Source organism: Centruroides vittatus, unplaced genomic scaffold (assembly GCF_030686945.1).
Source record: "Centruroides vittatus isolate TY-2023 unplaced genomic scaffold, ASM3068694v2 contig_971, whole genome shotgun sequence".
Lineage (NCBI taxonomy): Eukaryota > Metazoa > Arthropoda > Arachnida > Scorpiones > Buthidae > Centruroides > Centruroides vittatus.
The window spans coordinates 671,363-691,688 of record NW_027122644.1 but is presented as its reverse complement, the minus strand read 5'-3'; the positions used below and the strand labels follow the sequence as shown (position 1 = coordinate 691,688).

Genomic DNA, 20,326 nt, shown 5'->3' with positions numbered 1-20,326 from the left:
ATAATTTGGAGTCTCTGGGATTATTTTATGTGATTTCATAAGGAAAATACAGTAATTAGAAATTTTTCTAGACATTCTTGTCTCTTGTGCTACTTCAGTAATGGTTTTATTATCGAAATGGTATGAGAGCATAATCATAAAGGTTTTTATGGAATCCTATAAATAAAAAAGTATTACCATTTGCATCTTATAATTGTAAAGTACTGTTAAGAATAAACAGACGTGTGCTATTTTGTTATATAAATACAAAGCCGCAGGACGTCCTCAATCTTTAGAAAAAAATTAAACCAAACCACAGCGGTATTCTTTACAAAAAAAGAAAAAAATTTAGTCTACGAGATTTAAATTACGTTTAAATAAATTTTAAGCGATAAACCCTTTGAAAAACTCCACCCCCATTCGCAAATAAAACAGAGGATTAGAGACAGGTGAAACAATTGTAGCGTTGCCACTCGTTTCTATTGACCTAAATCAACCAGGTACAGATAAAAGGTTTGTGTGGCACCTGTTTATTTGCCTTACCTATCTAAAGTCAGTATCTCTTGTACAACTCCCCCACGCAAAACAAAAGAGGGAGTTACACGTATCTACCGCCTTGTAGTCTATACTATCTGATAAGAGATAACTGTAATTCTTTGTATTCGCCTTATTTTACGGTTGGTAGTGTAAAATATAAAGGGATATTTTCAAGAAAACGAAACCGATTCTTTTGACGATTGATGTCGGAAGATAAATGTATTTTCAATAGTTAGAACTTTACTTTTTTCTCTTGTATTTTTCCATATCATTTAAGCGATACTTCTAAAAACTTGTAAAGATTAAACTTTTTTTTAAAATTTGTTTCAAATATATGAAGTTTTTTCTTTTTTTTTTTACTTCTATTCATGTTGTTTATAAATTTTATCTTTAATTAAATTATAGAGTAGTTTATAAGCATACTAGAACCGAAAAATGGAAGAAACAAAGCACTTATATTTTAGTTCAAAGAGAAGATACAGGCAGGCCCTTTCCATCTAGACTACAATCAATAATATAGTGCTCTAGGTTATTTTCTTCTAGCAAAGTATAAAAGTATAGCGTTAGTTTTTCTTTACATATATATATATATATATAATAATAATATTCTATTATAAAAGAACTGAAGTATTTTACTCATTTAACAAAAGAAGTAAAAAGTAACATTCATAAAAGCTAAACATTTAAACAATTATAAGGAGAAAAATGTGAATAGCCGTAATGCCATAGGGTGGTGGATAGTACAATTGTCCTCTATTTTACTAAAAAATTTCAAAAATGCTAAAATTTTGAGATTGCAATGATTAAATCTATTATTAGAATAGAAAATTGTTAAGTATGCAACAGTTTACAAAAGATAGTCCTTAAGTAGAATGTCTTGGGTTTACGACGTGGGTGTGTCCAACACCTAAAGGCAGTCTAAAAATTGAAGTAAAGTGACGTAATGAAACGACTTCAGGGCCCAAGTGGACATTAAATTTAACGGGGAAGAGGAGGAGATTTTGTAGGTGGAGTGTAGCGAGTTCCGTCTTTCCGTCACGCAAAATGAAAACATTTACTTTCAAAAGATAAGAAAGGAATGCATTTAATAACAACAATAATTTAATAAAAACTAATATATGCAAATTCGAGCTTTACGAAAATTGATTTTCAATGACTTGATCAAAAGATTAGAATCGTAACAGATATCTTTTCCTAATTCGAAAATGAAAAATAATTAATATTTTTATGAGTTACGACTTTAAGAAAATGCTATAAATTGTATTGTGTCTAAGAATAAAGCTGCTCTAGGTAATTTTTTTCATCTATTGTAAACTCAGAAAACTAGAGCTGCAGTATCTCGTCCCACTATTCTCAAAGGTAATGAATGCTGCTGGCATTTTCCCCTAAAATACATACAATAAAATCTTTTCTCCTCATAAAAATTAGATACAACAACAGTAGCCTAGAAGAGATCTCATTTTTTCTAAGTTTATATATTCTATAGAACTTTTTCAAGTGAGTCTCAATTATTAGAATTAGCGTTTTGATGTCTAGATATATAATCTCATTAAGCACGAAGTTTAGGATTCATCCATTAAAAAGTTATATGGCTGAGAAACTAAACACAGAAGATTAAAATGACTAATTCTCAGTGGCGCTGATAATTTCATGGGGCCCAGGCGAATTTGAACGAAGAGATCCCATCTACAGCGTTGACTTCAGACATTTTCCTTCGGGGAATATTTTTAAAAGATTGACTTGGAGCTCCCCTCTAACAGGAGACCCAAAATCAATCCTTTTGTCATGCCTCCAGGCAATTGCCCTTTTTTGCCCATAGGATAACGCTCCACTGCTAATTCTGATTCATTCAGATTCCATAGGAGTATAACTTTTTAACACAAGGCGTGGAGCGTCATACTGGAATAACTCTGTACAAGTTACAGATTCCGTGTTAACTACCAATTCGGATTAACTTACAAAAGTGTCATAGTTCTTCAGTTAATTGCAATTTTATTATATGACAACCAATTAAAAAATTTCATGTCAAATTATTTCATTTTCTTATAATGTTATATAAAATAAAAGCATCTCAATTCCTTAAGTAAACAGCGGTATTCGATTCACATCACGCAAGTCGAACATAAGCGTAGAAAAGTTGATCGCGATTCTAGATACGTTTATACAGCGATTGTGCACCTGTTGATATCACGCACGCACACGCACGCACGCATTTGGAATACTTTAACTGTTGCACGACGAGTTGTTTTTCTAAAATTCTGTCATTGAAAACAAAGAAAGAGGTTAAATTGTACCTGATCTTATCGTGCAGATTTTAATGGACGTCGTAAAACTTTCGGTAGTTCTAGTTTAAAGCTTCTTTTACCGCTTCTTTCAGCTTTTGTACGAAGTACCTCTGTTTCTTTTTTTCTTTTCTTAGGAAGATTGAGATTATAGAGGAAGATACGAGAAGACAGAAACTATTACTGGAATTAGAATCATTATATTGCATATCAGGCATAATGCCTATTTAAATAAACAGTTTTTGTAAATTAGGAATAATGTCTTCTGCTTAATGATCACCTATACGTTGAGAATTAAAGTTACAACCGTTTGTATAAAATATATTATAGCTCTTGCATCTTTTTAACTTTATAAATAAGAATATCTTGAAAAGAAAAAATATGCAATGCACAGATTTCAGAATTCAAATGGAAATAATGTGCCCGCGAATGCCAAACTTAATGCAATGTACATATTTTAAGATTATTTATGGTTTGCTGTTTATCCTTAATAAATATACTTCATAAATTTGGTGATAAGCCCTCTGATACAAAACATGTGAATCACTTAGCGAAAGAAAACCGAACGCTTTAAATTTAATTTAATGCTACTCGTTTTTTACATACGACTTTCCTCCCACAACAGTTCATTTAATAAACCTATTTACCATACAAAGTCATAATCTTCCGACTTGTAATTTTTCAAATTTAACAATCTTCATGTCTGACCTGAAAACACCCAGTGATACCTCTTTTACGTAACAAATAGGTTTGCTTTACCTAAAGTGATTAAGACACAAGATAAGAATTGAAGGAAACCGAGAGAGCAATTGTTCTCTGACCATTCCATCAACGTCTTGAGGTTCTCAGTTCTCTTGGAACAAAAGCGAGTTGGTCTGAGCACGTACTGCAGACGACAGCTCCATACAGACAACCAATAAACAGGTATTAGCAAGACATCAAAGGGAAGGAAAAGAAATATTGGTCACCTGTGGTGGTACATTGTGTTAAGATGTTGCTTCTTTAATGTGGTTGACAGTATTATTGTCCATACTAATGTTCCAATTTCGGACTTTAGTTATGCCGCAAAAGGAACTACGTGTATTATTTTTTGCATTACCCACCTTTCCACATTTATTTAAGTAGAGAGTTGAAGGAATAATATCAAAAGTGAAGCTGGCACATTAATTTTTTTTGACTTTATTAAATTAAAGATTTTTTTTATACACCCAGCCAAACCCAAACAGACAAATCACCTGTTCTTTTTTTTGCCGAGGTGTTTCACTCCACTCGCCCTCTATTACAGTTACTACACCTGGAGATATGATGAGTTCACCAACGTCCACCACATGTTTAGTTCCCCGAGGGCCTCACCACTATTTACTCCCTGGAACTAAAAGATCCCCAAAGGGAGGGAATAGTGTCTCGTCTGCCATCTGACGCCGAATTTGGACCACTCCTATTCCTTCCTCACCGCTTATTCTTACATCCTTATAAGATACCACCCCACCTACATCGGTCATTTGCACCTATTGTCAGGATCTTAATTTGGGTCATAGACAACCCTCATCCGGGCGAAAGGCTAATTGGTAGTATGCTCCGTTGAATCCAGACACTGCGGTAGAAGGCCTTTAGGTGAGACCTCACCTGTTGGATACAAAATTTATGTATCGAAATTCCCAAGTGTGGAGTACGGAAGTGTCACGTTTAAATTTAGGATAAACCACCTCTTTGTATTCTTAAAGTAGCCAGATGGGAATATAAGGAATATACTTAATCATGTTTTGAAGGAAAATTACGTGAATGAGATCTCAGTTCCGAATAAATATGACCTATATTTGTATAATAATACGTTATTTATTTCCTGTAAATACATATAGAATGTAATATATAATTATGAAAAGTAATTATAATCATAAATTTTTTTAGTCCCATTTTAAAATTAGATTTTTCCGTCTAAAAAAGGTAACACTAATCTCGATTTTTATATGTAACCTTATACAATCAAACATGCTAAAGTGGAACACGTAATAAAGAAACTCTTACTGTGTACAACAGGCATTCTAGTTTTAATACAAGTGAAATTTAAGAGGCAAAGTGGGCATCTGGAGGATTATTTAATGCATTTACTTATTTTTTTAAAAAAAATTTAATTTAATCATAAATAGGATACGAAAATATAAAGTATATAATTTCACATTAATTACAGCACGTTACAAAGTATGATAATGTTTATACAATTCATTAAAAAGTTTATTTTTCACTCGAAATAATCCTAAACCAATACTATACTTTTAAGTGCTGTTGTCTAAGTTTCCATCAACTTGGGTGGTTCTCAAGTATCCGAAAAATCCCTATTATAAGGAGGTTTTTAGAAGGGTCAAGTGACAATGAGTCACTTGGGACAAGAAAGAAAGATACCAGATGAATGTCCTGTCAATTGGGATTCTTCACTTTTACGGTAGAGTAGATAAAACGTATATATATATAGAGAGATGAAAATTGGATTTTTTAAAGAAAAAAATGGATTTACTCATTGGCTTTTTTAATATAGAATAAGTACAGTTAAATAACTATTTTACATGAAAATTTGCAATCACTTGTTCGCATTGATATTTTAGAGTAAAAAGTAGAAAAAGTTATACGCAAGTTGGAAAATTGATAAATCGAAAGACGATTTCGTGACTTTATGAAAACGTAAGATCATTTTTCACGATGCTAGGTGATCTTTTCTTTTAGATTTTTATTCACGAAAATCAATAGAAACTACATCTACGGAATAAGTAATGTCGTCGGAAGAATGAAATTTTATTTTTATGATGGTTAAATGTGAAATTGTGAAATATATCAACCATCTTATCATCTTATTATAATATTTATACGGTGCTTAAAATTTATCGGGGTAAAAGAAAAAAATATATATATCTGATGGTAGGTCCATTATTATTTTTACAAATGAGCTTGAATATTCATGGCTTGAAAGTTTTATTAATTTTGAATAGAAATTTCAATTTTTTAACACTCGATATCGTAGATATGAGATTATATATACGAGTCTAGAAATTTCATGTCACGTTTTTATTATTTCGTCAATAAATATAACAATATTATAGTTGTTTTCGTGAAATTTTAAAGATATAAAATCTTCAATACATTTTTCATAGTTTTTATTCTTAAATAATCGATAAAGAAGACAAACGGCCGACGTTTTCATTATGTTTAATATAGTATAATTTGTTCTATTAATAAATATAATTCAATAAATTAGATACCGACGAACATAAGTTTCTTACTTAGCAGTTTTCAATCTTTCTTGCAATTTTTTGGGGAAAGATTTTCAAATTTTTCACACAGCATCGATTTTAAAAAGTGTAATTTAGGTCTGATTTTTGCATGATAAGAATTATGAAATGCCAATAACAGTTAAGAAGAAAAACTTTAATAGTGATGTAAAATCACGAAAACCTTTTTAAAAATCCTTTCATCCATAAAACAAACAAGATTACTGCAGAACTTAATGACTGCTACTAAGTGAGCGCCTGAAGTATGCAGTAACTATCCGAAATGACAAGTCATTATGCTCACGATTCCTATACCAATTACTCTTGAAATTACACTCCTCCTAGATCCTTTATTCTTATTGGATTTTTTTTTTGTTTTTTTCCTTTTACTCTTTCTTTTTCCAAGAGTATTTTTCAAAGAATTATCGCTATGATTTTATGTTTATTTCAAAGAATTAATAATAATTCTTTAAAATATTATTCTCCGTTTATCTGTAATGATATATATTACGCATTCAGTAAACATTGGTTAAACATATAAGAAAAACTTTGCGATATTTAGCCTTAGTATTACGTAGAAATTGACATTATTTCTTAAAGTATTAAATAAAAATTCTTAATATATAAAAATTTAAAAAATATTGCTATTTTAATAACTTTATTCTCTTTTATTTAGTTAAATAATTGCATTTAAGTTTACTAGAATGAATAAAAATAAGTAATTTTCAACGAATTTACCATTTAATAGGAAAGTTGCTGTTTAACACCATCTGTTCGCTAACAGACTAGAGTATAATAATGTGCGTGCATACATATTAAAGTTTCACAATTTTCATGTAAAAGTTTTAAAATTCAATAATATCACATTCATTTTAGTTTAAATCAAAGATTTCATTCATAACCATTCAAGAACCCTTCCAAATTGTTTAATAATTATTCAATAGAATTTTCTTCGCTTCTAAATATATAAAGATAATATATGAATAGAGGATAAATTAATTATACTCCTTAATAACCCTCAATAGCGTGCGAAATTACAAACATGGAGAGTGTGCGTATATTGATAAACACAAGTTCATACTCTCCACTTTATGTAAATATATGCGATTCACTATAAAATAACAACAAAAGATATTAAAATTTAAGTATTATTATTATATTTAATGTCCATAAACATTTTCCAATTTCCATATCGAAATTTCTCAATGAATCTTCTTCGCCCGTTTTAATGAAAATCAAAATACTAAACCCTTAATTAATGACTTAATCATCCAAAACAATTGTAAATTATGTCAAAACAAGGGGGCATAAATTTGCTAAACTTCTAATCAACCGAATGCCAACCAAAGTTAGATATATAGATCCTTTATTAAAACCCATAAGTCACTCTTAGGTCTTAGGGTCTGATGAGTTCAGTTTGTTACTATTTATTAATAATAAATGGCTAATACGTTTAACTAGTGATTAACTACACATTAATTAATTTACAAATGATTCCGGGTTCGATTATTATATGTAACGCCTATATTGAACATTAGGTGCTAATTGCTTTATTAATGGTCTCGATTTGTAGATTACATTTGTTTAAGTGAGAATGTTCCGCTTTCAAGCTCTTCACTGATCTAATTTTAAAGCCCGTTAGAATTATATAATTAAAACTTTTCTCAAAATATATTACGTATAAAAAAAGGATTAATTTAATTAACTCGGACTATAGGAAGGAAAAAAAATCAGCTAGAGCAATTCTCCATCTTCTTATTAACGAATGATACAATGATCATTTACGAAAATCCTCAAATGATTATCATATCATTAATATGTCTGACTAAACGATAATTTCATCTGAGAGAATTTGTATTTTTTTTCTTCCCCCTTTTTTCCTCCTAAGTAGGATTAATTTCTGCAATTTTTAACTCGATCTTTTTGCCAATTTTATGAAATTCTAATACATTACGAGAATCAAAGCATAAAGTAAAAGGGGAAAAAATAAAAAAACCAATTCACCAAACCTCCAATGGGACTGAAGTCACTCGGAACTGTATTTCCTGTGGGAGAAAAAGCCCGGAATTTCCTAATCTCTGTCTTTTTACTTTTTTTTCCTACCCTTTGTTTTTTCTTCAGTGGTCAGGCAATGGTTTAATTATAAGAGGAGCTTTTCCAAACAGACCCTCCTGGTTTATATCAAAATTTCTTTCTTTTTTTATTTTTCTTAATATTTTCCTTGTGTAGTTGATGATGGTCCTGTGGTCATTCCAAATGGAGATGATGTCACAGAACCGTTTCCTTAATTACACTGAGGCTGCGCATTGGTATCAGTTAGACCACTTAAGTTACTCTGATGTTAATCTTCTTATCTAAATATTTGTTAAAAGATAATATTTTTTTTTTTATATTAGTAAGAATGTTTCTCTTGTATTTTTATAATCGTTTTATTTTATTATTATTATTTTCCCCCCTCTCTATATATAAATTTACTTTTCCATTATCTAGAATTAAACTTGTTGTATATTTAAGCTTATAAGTGAATTTTATTATTGAATAATAAAATTTCATAAAGCTAATTTAAAATATTGAGCGAACAGAATAAAGATTTTTTCCCTCCATTAATAAAAACAGATCAAAAATATTCGTGATTAAGCTCATTATAATTTTAACATTTATCCATTTGACAGTTACAAAGTAGAAGCAAAGAAAGTGATAAAACTGCATAAATATTCAGGATTTTTATCACCAAAATTATAAAAACTGATCAATATTTTTCCATAAAAGGCTACTATATAATTACCAAAATTATTATTTTTAAATATTTATTAATGAATTAAAAACACTTGAAAAATTAATTACACAAAAAAGGTATTAATTAATTAATTTTTTAGTTAAAGTCTCGCTTATTTGTTTATTTAGTACGTTAATATTAAATATAAAAGTTTATTTTTTAAAAAAGTATACAGGAAAACCTGTAAACAACGGCCACTGACTAAAACATATCAAAAATGTCCGTTGTTTACAGGTTATTTTATCCTGATAAAATGGCCGCTGCTTACATGTGACATTAATGAATTGTCTACTGTGTACATGTATTTCTTTTAAGATTAAACGAAGTAGAAACATCTTAAATATGTAATAAATATAGATTTTAAATAAAAAGTTTCGAAAGGTAGCAAATACTATTTTAAAGAAATGGAAGAAGGGAGGGGGTAAAATACAATATTTTTCTTTAGATGTGTTTAAAATATTTTTACGTGGGAGCCATTTACTAGAAAAAATACAGTCAGTACTGAATGACGTGTAATCTATGCTGAATTGGAAAAGACTAGTAGAATTTAGTTATATACTTAAAGGAGAAAGAAAGATGTTATGGAAACAAACGATTCGATTATAGACTCTATCTCCAGAAACACTGACAGCTTCCGAGATCCCAGGTGTGCAAAAAAAGTACAAAAAAAAGCATCATATTTCGCGTCAATTCTTCAAGTTGTGTCATAACTGCCTTAGTTTCCTTCCAATCCCAAAAGAAATCTCTTCAGTTTCTTAAAGTCTCAAAAGCGATCTAGAAGCGGTTTATTCTTTGCCTATTCTAAAAAAATATATAGTTGCATGAATGTCAAACTTGTTTCAAACTTATATAATATCTCAGAAAAAAAAGAAAGAAAGAAAGAAGAAGAAACCTTTTATAAGTATATAAAACATTATATCAGCATATATAACTTCAGCCATGATTTTTTTATAGAATATTAAATAGAGACTATGGTTACACTCACAGGAATCTCAAAGAATGGGTAGAATCTTCCTAAGAATATGAACCATTTACTAATTTTTATATATATATTTGTAAAGTGGATAATATAAGCTACTAGATCCTACTTAAGTTTTGGGTAGTAGAATCCGAAAAAAAAATAAAATAAATAAAATACAATAAGGTTGTAAGTAAGCACCTGAGTATATTTTTGGTGGGTGAAGGAAAAGATTTTGGTTATTGGATAGAAAAGTGGCTATTTTCAGTATTCACTACATTTACTCAGATGTCTGTTAGTGACATTTTAGAAAAGTGAGTAAGCAAGTGATTGGCTGTAGTTCGACCACGTCAGCAGTCTTTCTCGTGTGGGTTAGAGCAAGGTGGTTTCTACAGAAGGTTCATTGGTCTCAGTCGCTTCATTTCCTTAAGTGCTTGGTCCCCTGTGTCCCTTACTTGAGATATCTACCTGGTATTCACTTAACCAAATTAAATGTACTAGAATTGAACACTTTCTATCCTTTGGGGTTATTTTATAGTCTTTATTTTTACTTGATTTTTTTCTCCTTAAATCTGTAACTGGATAAAAAACTATGTTCAAATTTAGTTTCTTTATTTTAACTTATACCTAAAATTTCATTACTTTAAGCCGAATGTTTAGAGTCTAGTGACGTATATAAGCAGGTAAATTATTCATTTAACTACGTGCAAACGAATCGACATTTTGTTAAGCATAAATAGGTGTTTTAGTAGTTTATTCCTACTAAAGATGGCGCCACATTTTAACACTTTAAATCTTAGCATTTTCTAAGAAAAGTGAAAATAATTAAATTGTTACCAAAGGAAAAAAAAATTAAAGTCAACCTATTTAATTTTTTTTCTCAATAAAAAAGAAAAAAAACAAGAAAGATCTACAGTAAAACTTTATTTAAGTAATTGCTTTCTTTAATCGCATTAAAAACATTTTAATTGACAATAAAAATACTTTGGTATGATAAATATCAAACTATAAATGCCGTTTAAAATATTAAACAATGGCTCATTTTATTAACTCTATAAACAAATACTAAACTAAAAGATTTCTGTTTTTAATGTATATAATAAATTAAAATACAAAATATTTTCAAAAATAAATTTTTCAAATGTTATAAGTAGGGTATTAAAATTCTTTACAATATATTTAACAATTAAATCGCGAAGTTGTTACTAGATGGCGCCACTAACTAAGAGGCATCAATTAGCGAGATTGACGAGTAATATATTAATAAGTATCTTTCTTTAGCCTGGATAATAGGCTTTAGGAAATTGAAGAAGTGGAAAGAAAGAAAATTTTGCTGTAATTCGAAATGAAGATTTTTAAATAATTGAACACCTAATTGTTCTTTTGTCTTAAGTACAGTGGATTAAACTTTACTTCTTTATCTGTAGAAGTAGAAAGAGACAATCTACTGTAAAGAGACAATCAGGGAGGGGTGGAAACAGATTAGGGATGTCTTCTTCTAAAAAAAAAGGAAATGCTAGTTAATGATGGGTATACACATTGCCTTGGAAATAAATTAACTGATTTCAAGCAGTATATGGCTATGTGTGTTTGTTCAATCGATCGAATAAAATAATTTAGGAATTCACGAAGAATAGCTAAAGTGATTTACTCAGTGTTTCTACTTAAGTTTCAGAATACTTTTTTTTTGTTTCCGTTTTTTACCTTAGGATAATTTATAAAGATCTTGTTTAGTATTTATCTGTTTAAATTGTGTAAAAGTTCTTTCATTTGCGTGTGTGTGTCTGTGTTTTTTTTTGGTCCGTCATTTAAATAGTTAATTGTTTCTGGTTGAGTGGTCTCGTTGATAGAAGGAGAAAAGAAGGAGAGTTGTTGAAAATTCTCAAGAAATTTCGAGGAACTGCGAATATGTAGGGACGGAAATTAATAATAATAATAATAATAAAAAAAAAATCGTTTGTAGATGACAAATTAAGTATTTTTTTTTCGTTAATGCAGAAAACAATTTTGCTTTTCCACGAAGGAAAAAAATATTTGTGCATAATTGAAAGGGGTTAATCTTTCTTGTATGATGAATTTTTAACAATATTCAAAGAGAATTTAATACATTTAAAAAGTAAATATTTGAACATTAACGTTAGTGGAAAATATTTGGAAATTCTCTTTGATGCCAAATGCAAAATAAAAGGGATAAAAAAATAAATTATATGTACACATATATATTTATATATGTATATAAAGAACCATCCTTCGTTTTAGAAAATATTTCCAACAATTTTCGTTTCAGAAAGAGTAATTACACGTTGTGAAGCAATCAGTACAATTACTGTCTGACAAATTTGGTGATTTCGATCCTCCACGTCACGTGACTCATGGGAGTGACATTAATAGTAGGTTGGGGTTATTAGGTCAAAGTGTAATAAGATGAAAAACCGCTGATACAGGTGCTCCGGGTCGCATAAAAGGTCTAAAAGATACACCCAAAACAATCAATCATTTTCTGTGCCATATCCATAATTCACCTTGACCTGTCGTATTTAGAAAAAATTATCAGATAGGAGGAAACGTGTTTATCAAAAACTGACTGAATTTTTTATTATATACTTTAATTCATAATATATTATGAATATAAAGATGAAGTGACACTGTAAAATTAATTCATAGCGCAGATTAATGTAGATATTGAATTTCTAGAAGGATATATTCAATCATCTGCACAAGATGGTTACAAACTTAAAAAAAACACCAAGATTATTATTTTTAAAGCACAATATTTTCGTTTAGGTAAGAGGGAGGAAAAACAGTAGAAAGTAAGAAAGTTTTACAATAACTTATTTGATTTTACTGCCAATAAGAAAGTAGATCTGATGTCATTCTAGTCGAAATAAATCTTACCCTCAAGATTTAAAGTTGCTAAACGTTGTGTAATGTCAAGACTTTGTTAACAATGGGATTACTCTACAAGCAAACTTTAACAGATAAAGGAAATATCACAGATTCTTTCTAGGTTAATATATTTTATTTTTATACAAATGATAAAAAATAGATTTTCAAACGTTAATCATATGGAAAAATGCATTGATATTATACAATAATGTATTTTATTATATAAAAATACAGCAGACTATTTAGGACAGATCAGATACAGTACGTTGGCTATTTATAAAGTATAAATAGATATTACAATAGTTATTTAGCACAAAACAATCGTTTATATAACTTTATCTACTATTTTTGCCTACATAATCTTTTAATATTGCTCTATTCGAATTCCCAAACAAACTTTTATATCTGTTATATTTTTCTAAATGGCCTCTTACAATGCTGTTTTTTGTTCTAGGTAATCTTTATATTTCTTCTATTTTTATCCTAAATAACCTTTTACACGTTTACCGTTCTGCTCTTAAATAACTTTTCGTGCCTTTTACTATCTTTAGTTTATAAAAATATATTTTATATATCAACTGAACTTCCCTTAAATAAATTATTTACAGGTTTTATATCAACTGTTCTCCATCTAAAATAATCATTTATAATTCTATTGTTCTTGTTCAAATATAATTTTTATTATTATTATTATTATTTTTAGAAAATAATTGAATTATTTAGTGTTGAATAGCGAGTTATCATTAATTGAATAAATTAAAATAAATTTGTAAAAATAATTAAATTACTATTTAAATACAATAGAACAATATAATGATAATTATTTATATAGTGAATATATAATTTTAACGTTAATCATTATCTTTACTTTATTGTGCTATAAGACTAATAAAAATATCGTTAAACAATTAATAATGTTTAAAAAATGAAATTTAATGATCGCCTGGAAAAAAAATAAAAATATCAACTGAAAATTTTCTATGAAAAGAAAAAGTTCTTACATAACTTAATAAAAAGGTAACAGTTAATTTGAAAGTCATTTTATAAATTAATCCAAGTTTCAATATAATTTATGAACCATTTATGCCGTAAATCAAATTTATTCCTAGTTTTTTACAAGTTAAAAATTTCGATGAGAATTAATAATGTTATAAAAAAATGGAAAAATATTTTTCTGCAGATTTTTTAATCATTTTATTAAATTTTCTTTTTTTTTCCTCTTGATTTTAATTTTCTCCTTTTCTTTCAGTGTCTATTCCCAATTTTTCCCTCAAACCACCATTATTAGGTAATGAGTTTATTTTGTTTTTGTTTCTTATGTTTTTTCCCCCATTTTTTTAGTTTCCTTTAATTTTATAATATGTAGGCCTATAGTTTTTTTTAATTATTAAAATTATGCTTTAATAAATCATTCTCTATCTAATGAATATTAAAAAATTAATTTTAATATCTCATTAAGTTTTTAAATAATTTTGTTTATTTAAATTTTTATTTTAGTAATACACAATGTCATTTATTATAATTTTATTTTTGTTCAAATTTAATGAGATATTTTACAAACACGTCTAGTCATTAATTATAGATTATATAGAATTTTAAATAAAATTTGAAGAGTTTCTTATTTCTTATATCACGTTTTTCTGTTTTATTTATTTATTATATAATCGTTAAATCAGACATAATGTGATTCATAAGTAAAACGGTGAAGAAAAATAATTGTTATTAAAAAAAATATATTATACAGTTTCTTCCAATGGTGGGAAAAAATTATATTCATTATAAGTGAAACTGGATAAATGAAAGGGGAAAAAAAATTCAAATAATAAAATATCATATTATTAAAAAATATTATTGTCATCATTACTATAATTACAATGCAGTGATACAGGCATTATTTTAAATAAATTCTGAAGAATAACAAAAGTTTTACTTATGGACAAGTTAATATAGTATTTCCTCTATTTTTTTTTTATTTATCATTAATTAAAAGTCACTGCTATAAATTTTCCCCTACTTTATATCATATTACCTTCTTATCAGTTATTATTATTTTTTTCATATTTAGTTATATATAGATTTATTAAACTTAACAAAAAATGAGTTAAAAACAGAGCTGTAATTACATTCGTTGTGGCCCTAAAATATGACATATAGCAGGCCCTTTTCCTCCACCAAATAATAATACATGTAAAAATGTGAGGCCCTAAGCTGTATAATTGTAATGCAAGGCCCTAAGCTGAAGGTTGTTTAGCTTATGTGCAAAGGAGTCCTCGCTTAGAAAAATACAGACACAATGTTTATTTGTTCGAACTTCAAAACATTGTGTTTAAAAAATATTTTTTAATGGTAAATTCGGTCCATCCGCAATCCAATCGTCTTGCACATGTTAATAAAAGGACCTTATGTGAGCGCCAAGTTTCGGCTCTCTGGAGTACTTATCATATAGGCTACTATTGATGCAATGGGAGAAATTACACAAGACAGATGAACACGTGTGATTTATCCTGTCAATAGTGTACGATAAGTCCGCCTGAGAGCGCTCACATACCCAATTATAGTAACATAAGGACAAAAAACACATTACCAACCTTATTAATTATTCAAATATTTAAAATTTTTGAGTTATCCTCCCTTCGGATACTTCTGGATCAGCCACCGAATATCATCACGATAATAAATTTGAAAATATTATACCTAATATAGAAAAAGAACATAAAAAATTCCATACATATTTATAATATAGTTCTATTTAAGGAATTTTACTTTGATATAAACTTTTTTTTTTTTTTTTGTTTATAAAGCATATTATGGTTTAAAGTGGAATAAGAAATGGTTATCTGTAAGAAACTCATCAAATTTTATCATTTACAAAAAAAAAAAAAAATCGAAGTTAAAAAATGGGGTTAGTAACTCCAGGCACTTCAGAAAAAAAATTTTCCGATTTGAAAGTTTGTTGGAGAGAAGTAAAAAAATTTGCTATATAAAAATATTTTCTCTTGTGACTCATTTATATTCTAGAACATCTAGAATATAGGACGACGTATGCCTGCGATGGAGGAGAACTCAGAATATCATGCGACGAAGGTGTTATACGTCTTATTCGTGCCAATTATGGACGTTTTAGCATAAGTATATGCAACGATGTAGGTAATTTAGACTGGAGTGTCAACTGCATGTCCTACAGATCATTCCTTATCATGCAGGATAGGTAAGTAAACGTTATGTGACTTTTATCGATTGGAAAATTTATCTAATTGAATGGTTTCCTGTTTTGTCTTATCAGTTTTGCTTAAAAAAAGGAAGGGGGATGGGGAAAAAATAAATAAAATGTTAATATGGACGGTGAGCAGTGTTGTGTTACGCTACTTTTCTTTATTTTCTCGTATTTCTATAATCGATTCGTGATTAAGTCCGAAAGCAAAACTTTCTTAATTAATTAAAGGAATTACAGTATATACAGTATATCGAATGGCATTCTTTCATTTTGAAATGTTGAAGTGTAAAAAACAATTTTTGTGTGATTAACTTTCTAAACTCTGAAACGTGTGTGCGCGTGTGTGTCGCAGTTTGAAATTTAAACATTTCCAATTAATTGGTTATTAATTCAATGGCACTGCTGAAAAGACAAATCAATTAAATAAATGTAATTTTAAAGTTATGTTATTGGCAAATTTAAAATTATCCCAATGAAATTGATTAATTTTTTTTATGTAGATTTCAATTTTAAATCTAGGATTTTATATTTAATTTTACTACATGAATTTGTAAATTTATATTATTTAATAATTATTTTTTTTATATTAAAAACAATAAGATTAAAACCTTACCTTTTTGAAAAATATTTTTTTATTCATATATATATTATTCAATTCATTACTGTAAAGAAAATTCATTATCTATAAATATATTTTAAATGGTTTTAATTTTGTGAAAGTAATTTAATATAATTTACATTATCATATACAATATTTAGAAAAATTAAATTATTGATTAACAATTTAAAATATCTTGCAGAAAATTTATTATTTCATTGCTTTCGAATTATAACTTTTATGTATATAAAAATGTGCGCCAGTTAATAAAATTGTGTGTTTTTAATAAAGTTTATGAAAATTATGTTAATTAAATAGTAAATGTTATTAACCATTTACTTCTGTTAATTAATTAGAAAAATAAGAGAAAAATAGGAAAAAATAATAGGAGTCAATTTTTTTTCTGAATGTATTATTAATACTTATTAACTCTTTAGATACTGTAGCAAATTTTGATATAAAGGAAATATTTTCTTTAAAATAAAAGAAAATTCTGTACAAGTATGAAGTGAAGTTCCATTGAAGGGGAAGTAAAATTTTAATTACACACACAGCACCCAATTACTGTCGTTAAGTGTTTTATTAAAAATAATTACAGCCAGATATTTCCACCTCAACGCCCACCAGGACAGATTGGTATCATTTAATTTCACTTCAGTTTGGTTTAGGGGCAGAAATTTGTTCTTCCCTTCAGCAAATTTAAAAGTCTTCCCTGTAAATGTTGCTATGTAATTTAATTATAGTTGGCTAATTGCAAGAAAGTAGAGAAATTTGCAGTTGCTGCACAATTACTGATGTAGTTGTGTAGGGAAACTGTAATTTAAATTTTAATTAATACATTGGACTTATAAGAGCTAAAGTTGAAGATAAGTAATTATTTTAAATAAATATAAACTATGCAATTGTTATAGGCCTACTTTAATGTTGATCCTTATATTTGTTCCTATATTAGCAAATTTACTGTAATTACAAATAATTTCATTTCAATAAATATAAGAATAACAAAATTATTTGCTATATTGCCTAAATCTAATTATTTTTATTCCTCTTGTAGATGTAGTCAAAAACCTAGATGTAGTATTACTGTTTCTACGAAAAATTTTGGTGATCCATGCCCAGGTACATTGAAATATTTAGAAGTCCAATATCATTGCGTTACAGGTATATAATTTTTAATATTTACTTCATTCTAAATAAAATTTTAAAAAATATCCTAAAATTCTTGTTGTCATGTCCGTACAATAATTGAAATTTCGTACTTTTACTCTCTTCTATGTAAATTCTCAATTTACATCAGATAATTAAAATATAATAGAATTATCATCAATTATTCAGTAACTTTTAATAAAAGCAAAACTTTCAAGCATTATTTTTTTGCAAAGAAAGTGCTATTTATATATAGATATTTCAGCTATGCACTATTTTGAGATAAACAGTATATCTGTCATTTGCAAAAATCTCTTCAAACATATTATGATTATAAGTTTGGAGATAGATTAAGAGGTTCAAGAGGCACTCCAATTCTAAATTTAGATTGTTTATTTAAAAATTGATTTAGTAGTTGTTAATATTTTTCTTATCACTGTTAAAGGAAAAACGATTATTTGAAGTACGTATATCTTAGCTTTCCATTTTCTTAATGGATAGAAATTGTTTAACATAACTCAGCTGTAATATATTCTTAACTAGTCTTCTTTTAAATTGGTTATTTAATATATTAGCTTATTGATTCATTTTATGACCTTTTAGATAAAATAGATAAGATATCTTCTAACATAAATCACATCAGATATGATTTTATCTGCCATATTTTTTAAATGATTTGCTTCTAAAAATGAATGGTTCAATTTACAAATAACCTCCTACAAAGATTTAATTTAGATAATCAATAGATTAAAATAATTGAAATATTACAATAATTAATTTACTTGAAACAAAACTTGAAAAATTAATAACAACTTTCTTTTAATGGTTACAGCTTTTCCTCCTACTACAAGTAAACCTCAACGACCTACAACTCCTTTACCAACATCTCCAACTTATAATTTGACTTCTCCAATCCCAGAAACTACTCCTATTACAACCACAACAATAACAGTCACAAAGACTATGACTTCAAGCAATACACCATCAACTTCAAGTGAATTGTCTACAGAATCTTTTGTAATAAATATTTCAAATAATGTAACTTCCACAGGATTTACAACATCTACTTCTACATTGATGTCTACGAAAATTTCAACAAATATCATAGATAAGAGTTAGTATAGTGATTTCAAAGTACCTTATCATTAATTTAATTCATTAATAATTTAAATAAATATATATTTGTTCAAAAATAACTAATAATAATATCAATAGCAAAAGAGATGTTTTCATAGCATGAAATTGAATTATTTCTTGCAAGTATCTTTATCTAATGCATTTAGAATAATATTTAGAATATGTTCATATTTTACACTTTCAATAAAACAGTTCTACGTAATAATTTACTGAATATGTTAATTTTTTAGTAGAAATTGTAATGCCAACTACAACGCCTTTATTAACAACAGAAATAGATCTAATACCATCTATATCACGAGATGATGTTTGCCAACCAATTTTTGCATCAGATCTTTTTTGGAATTGGACAAAGAAAGGAGAAGAAGCAGTTCAAAAATGTCCAGAAGGAGCAACTGGTATATCAAATTATATTTAACAACAACAACAACAATAATAATAATAATATTTATTTTGAATCATATTTTATATATCAATTGCTGTTTATTACATTACAGGATTTGCTAGATGGAAATGTGGTGTGAATCCTGTTAAATGGGTAAACGAAAGTCCAGATTTGAGTGAATGCAAATCATTATGGATTGACAATCTTAGAGAAAGAGTAAGATTTGTTTTAATATTTATATAGAAACAAAAAATTTTAGAGGATGAAAAAAATGTTCAGAAATATTCTGTCATTTTTCTTTCCTGCTTGCTGTTTTATATAACTTACTGAAATTACATTAAATATTTTTCAAATTAAATTATCCCAGTAGAAAATCCAATTGATAAAAAGAACAAACACATCAACACTATAAGTATTAGAAAAAATGTTAATTACAATTCTAAATTTTTTGTTGCATCATCTCGGTTGCCTTGTCAAAAACAAAATGAGATATTAGAGATATGGCAAATAACCTGTTTTAATTAAATTTTTTCTCTAATATTCCTAACATTATTTTATTAAAATTATTTTTATCTTGTATTTTTGCACATAATTATCTAAATCTTGATTAAATATTTAAATATCTCATTAATCTTATTTTTTTTTTGTTAAGATTAAATATATTTATCTATTGAATTCCATGTTCAAATATCACATTGTCTTTTCTAATAATTGTTAATTAATCTTCAATATTTATTTGATTTACTTTACAAAATAAACATCAAAAATATCTTTGTTTTAAATATATAATTAAATAAATTTCAAATGAAAAAATGCTATTTCTGTAAATGTAATTAATTATTCATGTATTACAATATTGTCTTTATAAGTAATTTTTTTTTTGTATTTTTATATAAAGTGGCATATTTTTTGCACTTTAAATGTTTATCATCACGTTTCTTGTGAAGATTTAATTAAATGTTTACGAATTTATTTGCTAATAATTTAATTATTCCCACATTTAATAGTGATTACATGAAATAGGTAGCTTCATTAAATTAATAATTAGTACTGAGACAGACAACAGCTCCTTGACAATGAACAACAGCAACAAAATAAACTTTAGCACATTAAGAAGTCTTATTTGTTTTACATTAACATTTTCCATAAGTTAAGATGTTTCATCTTC

At 27.5% G+C, this 20,326-nt stretch overlaps 1 protein-coding gene across 1 annotated transcript in view; it reads left to right on the top strand.

The window, feature by feature from the left end:
* Positions 1-20,326, top strand: part of LOC136985564 (latrophilin Cirl-like) — a 106,642-nt gene that overhangs the window by 39,556 nt on the left and 46,760 nt on the right. Inside the window, 6 exon segments of the mRNA XM_067282876.1 lie at positions 13,928-13,966; positions 15,697-15,886; positions 17,545-17,651; positions 18,469-18,750; positions 19,007-19,171; positions 19,271-19,374. Of these exon segments, the coding sequence (XP_067138977.1) occupies positions 13,928-13,966; positions 15,697-15,886; positions 17,545-17,651; positions 18,469-18,750; positions 19,007-19,171; positions 19,271-19,374 (887 nt within the window).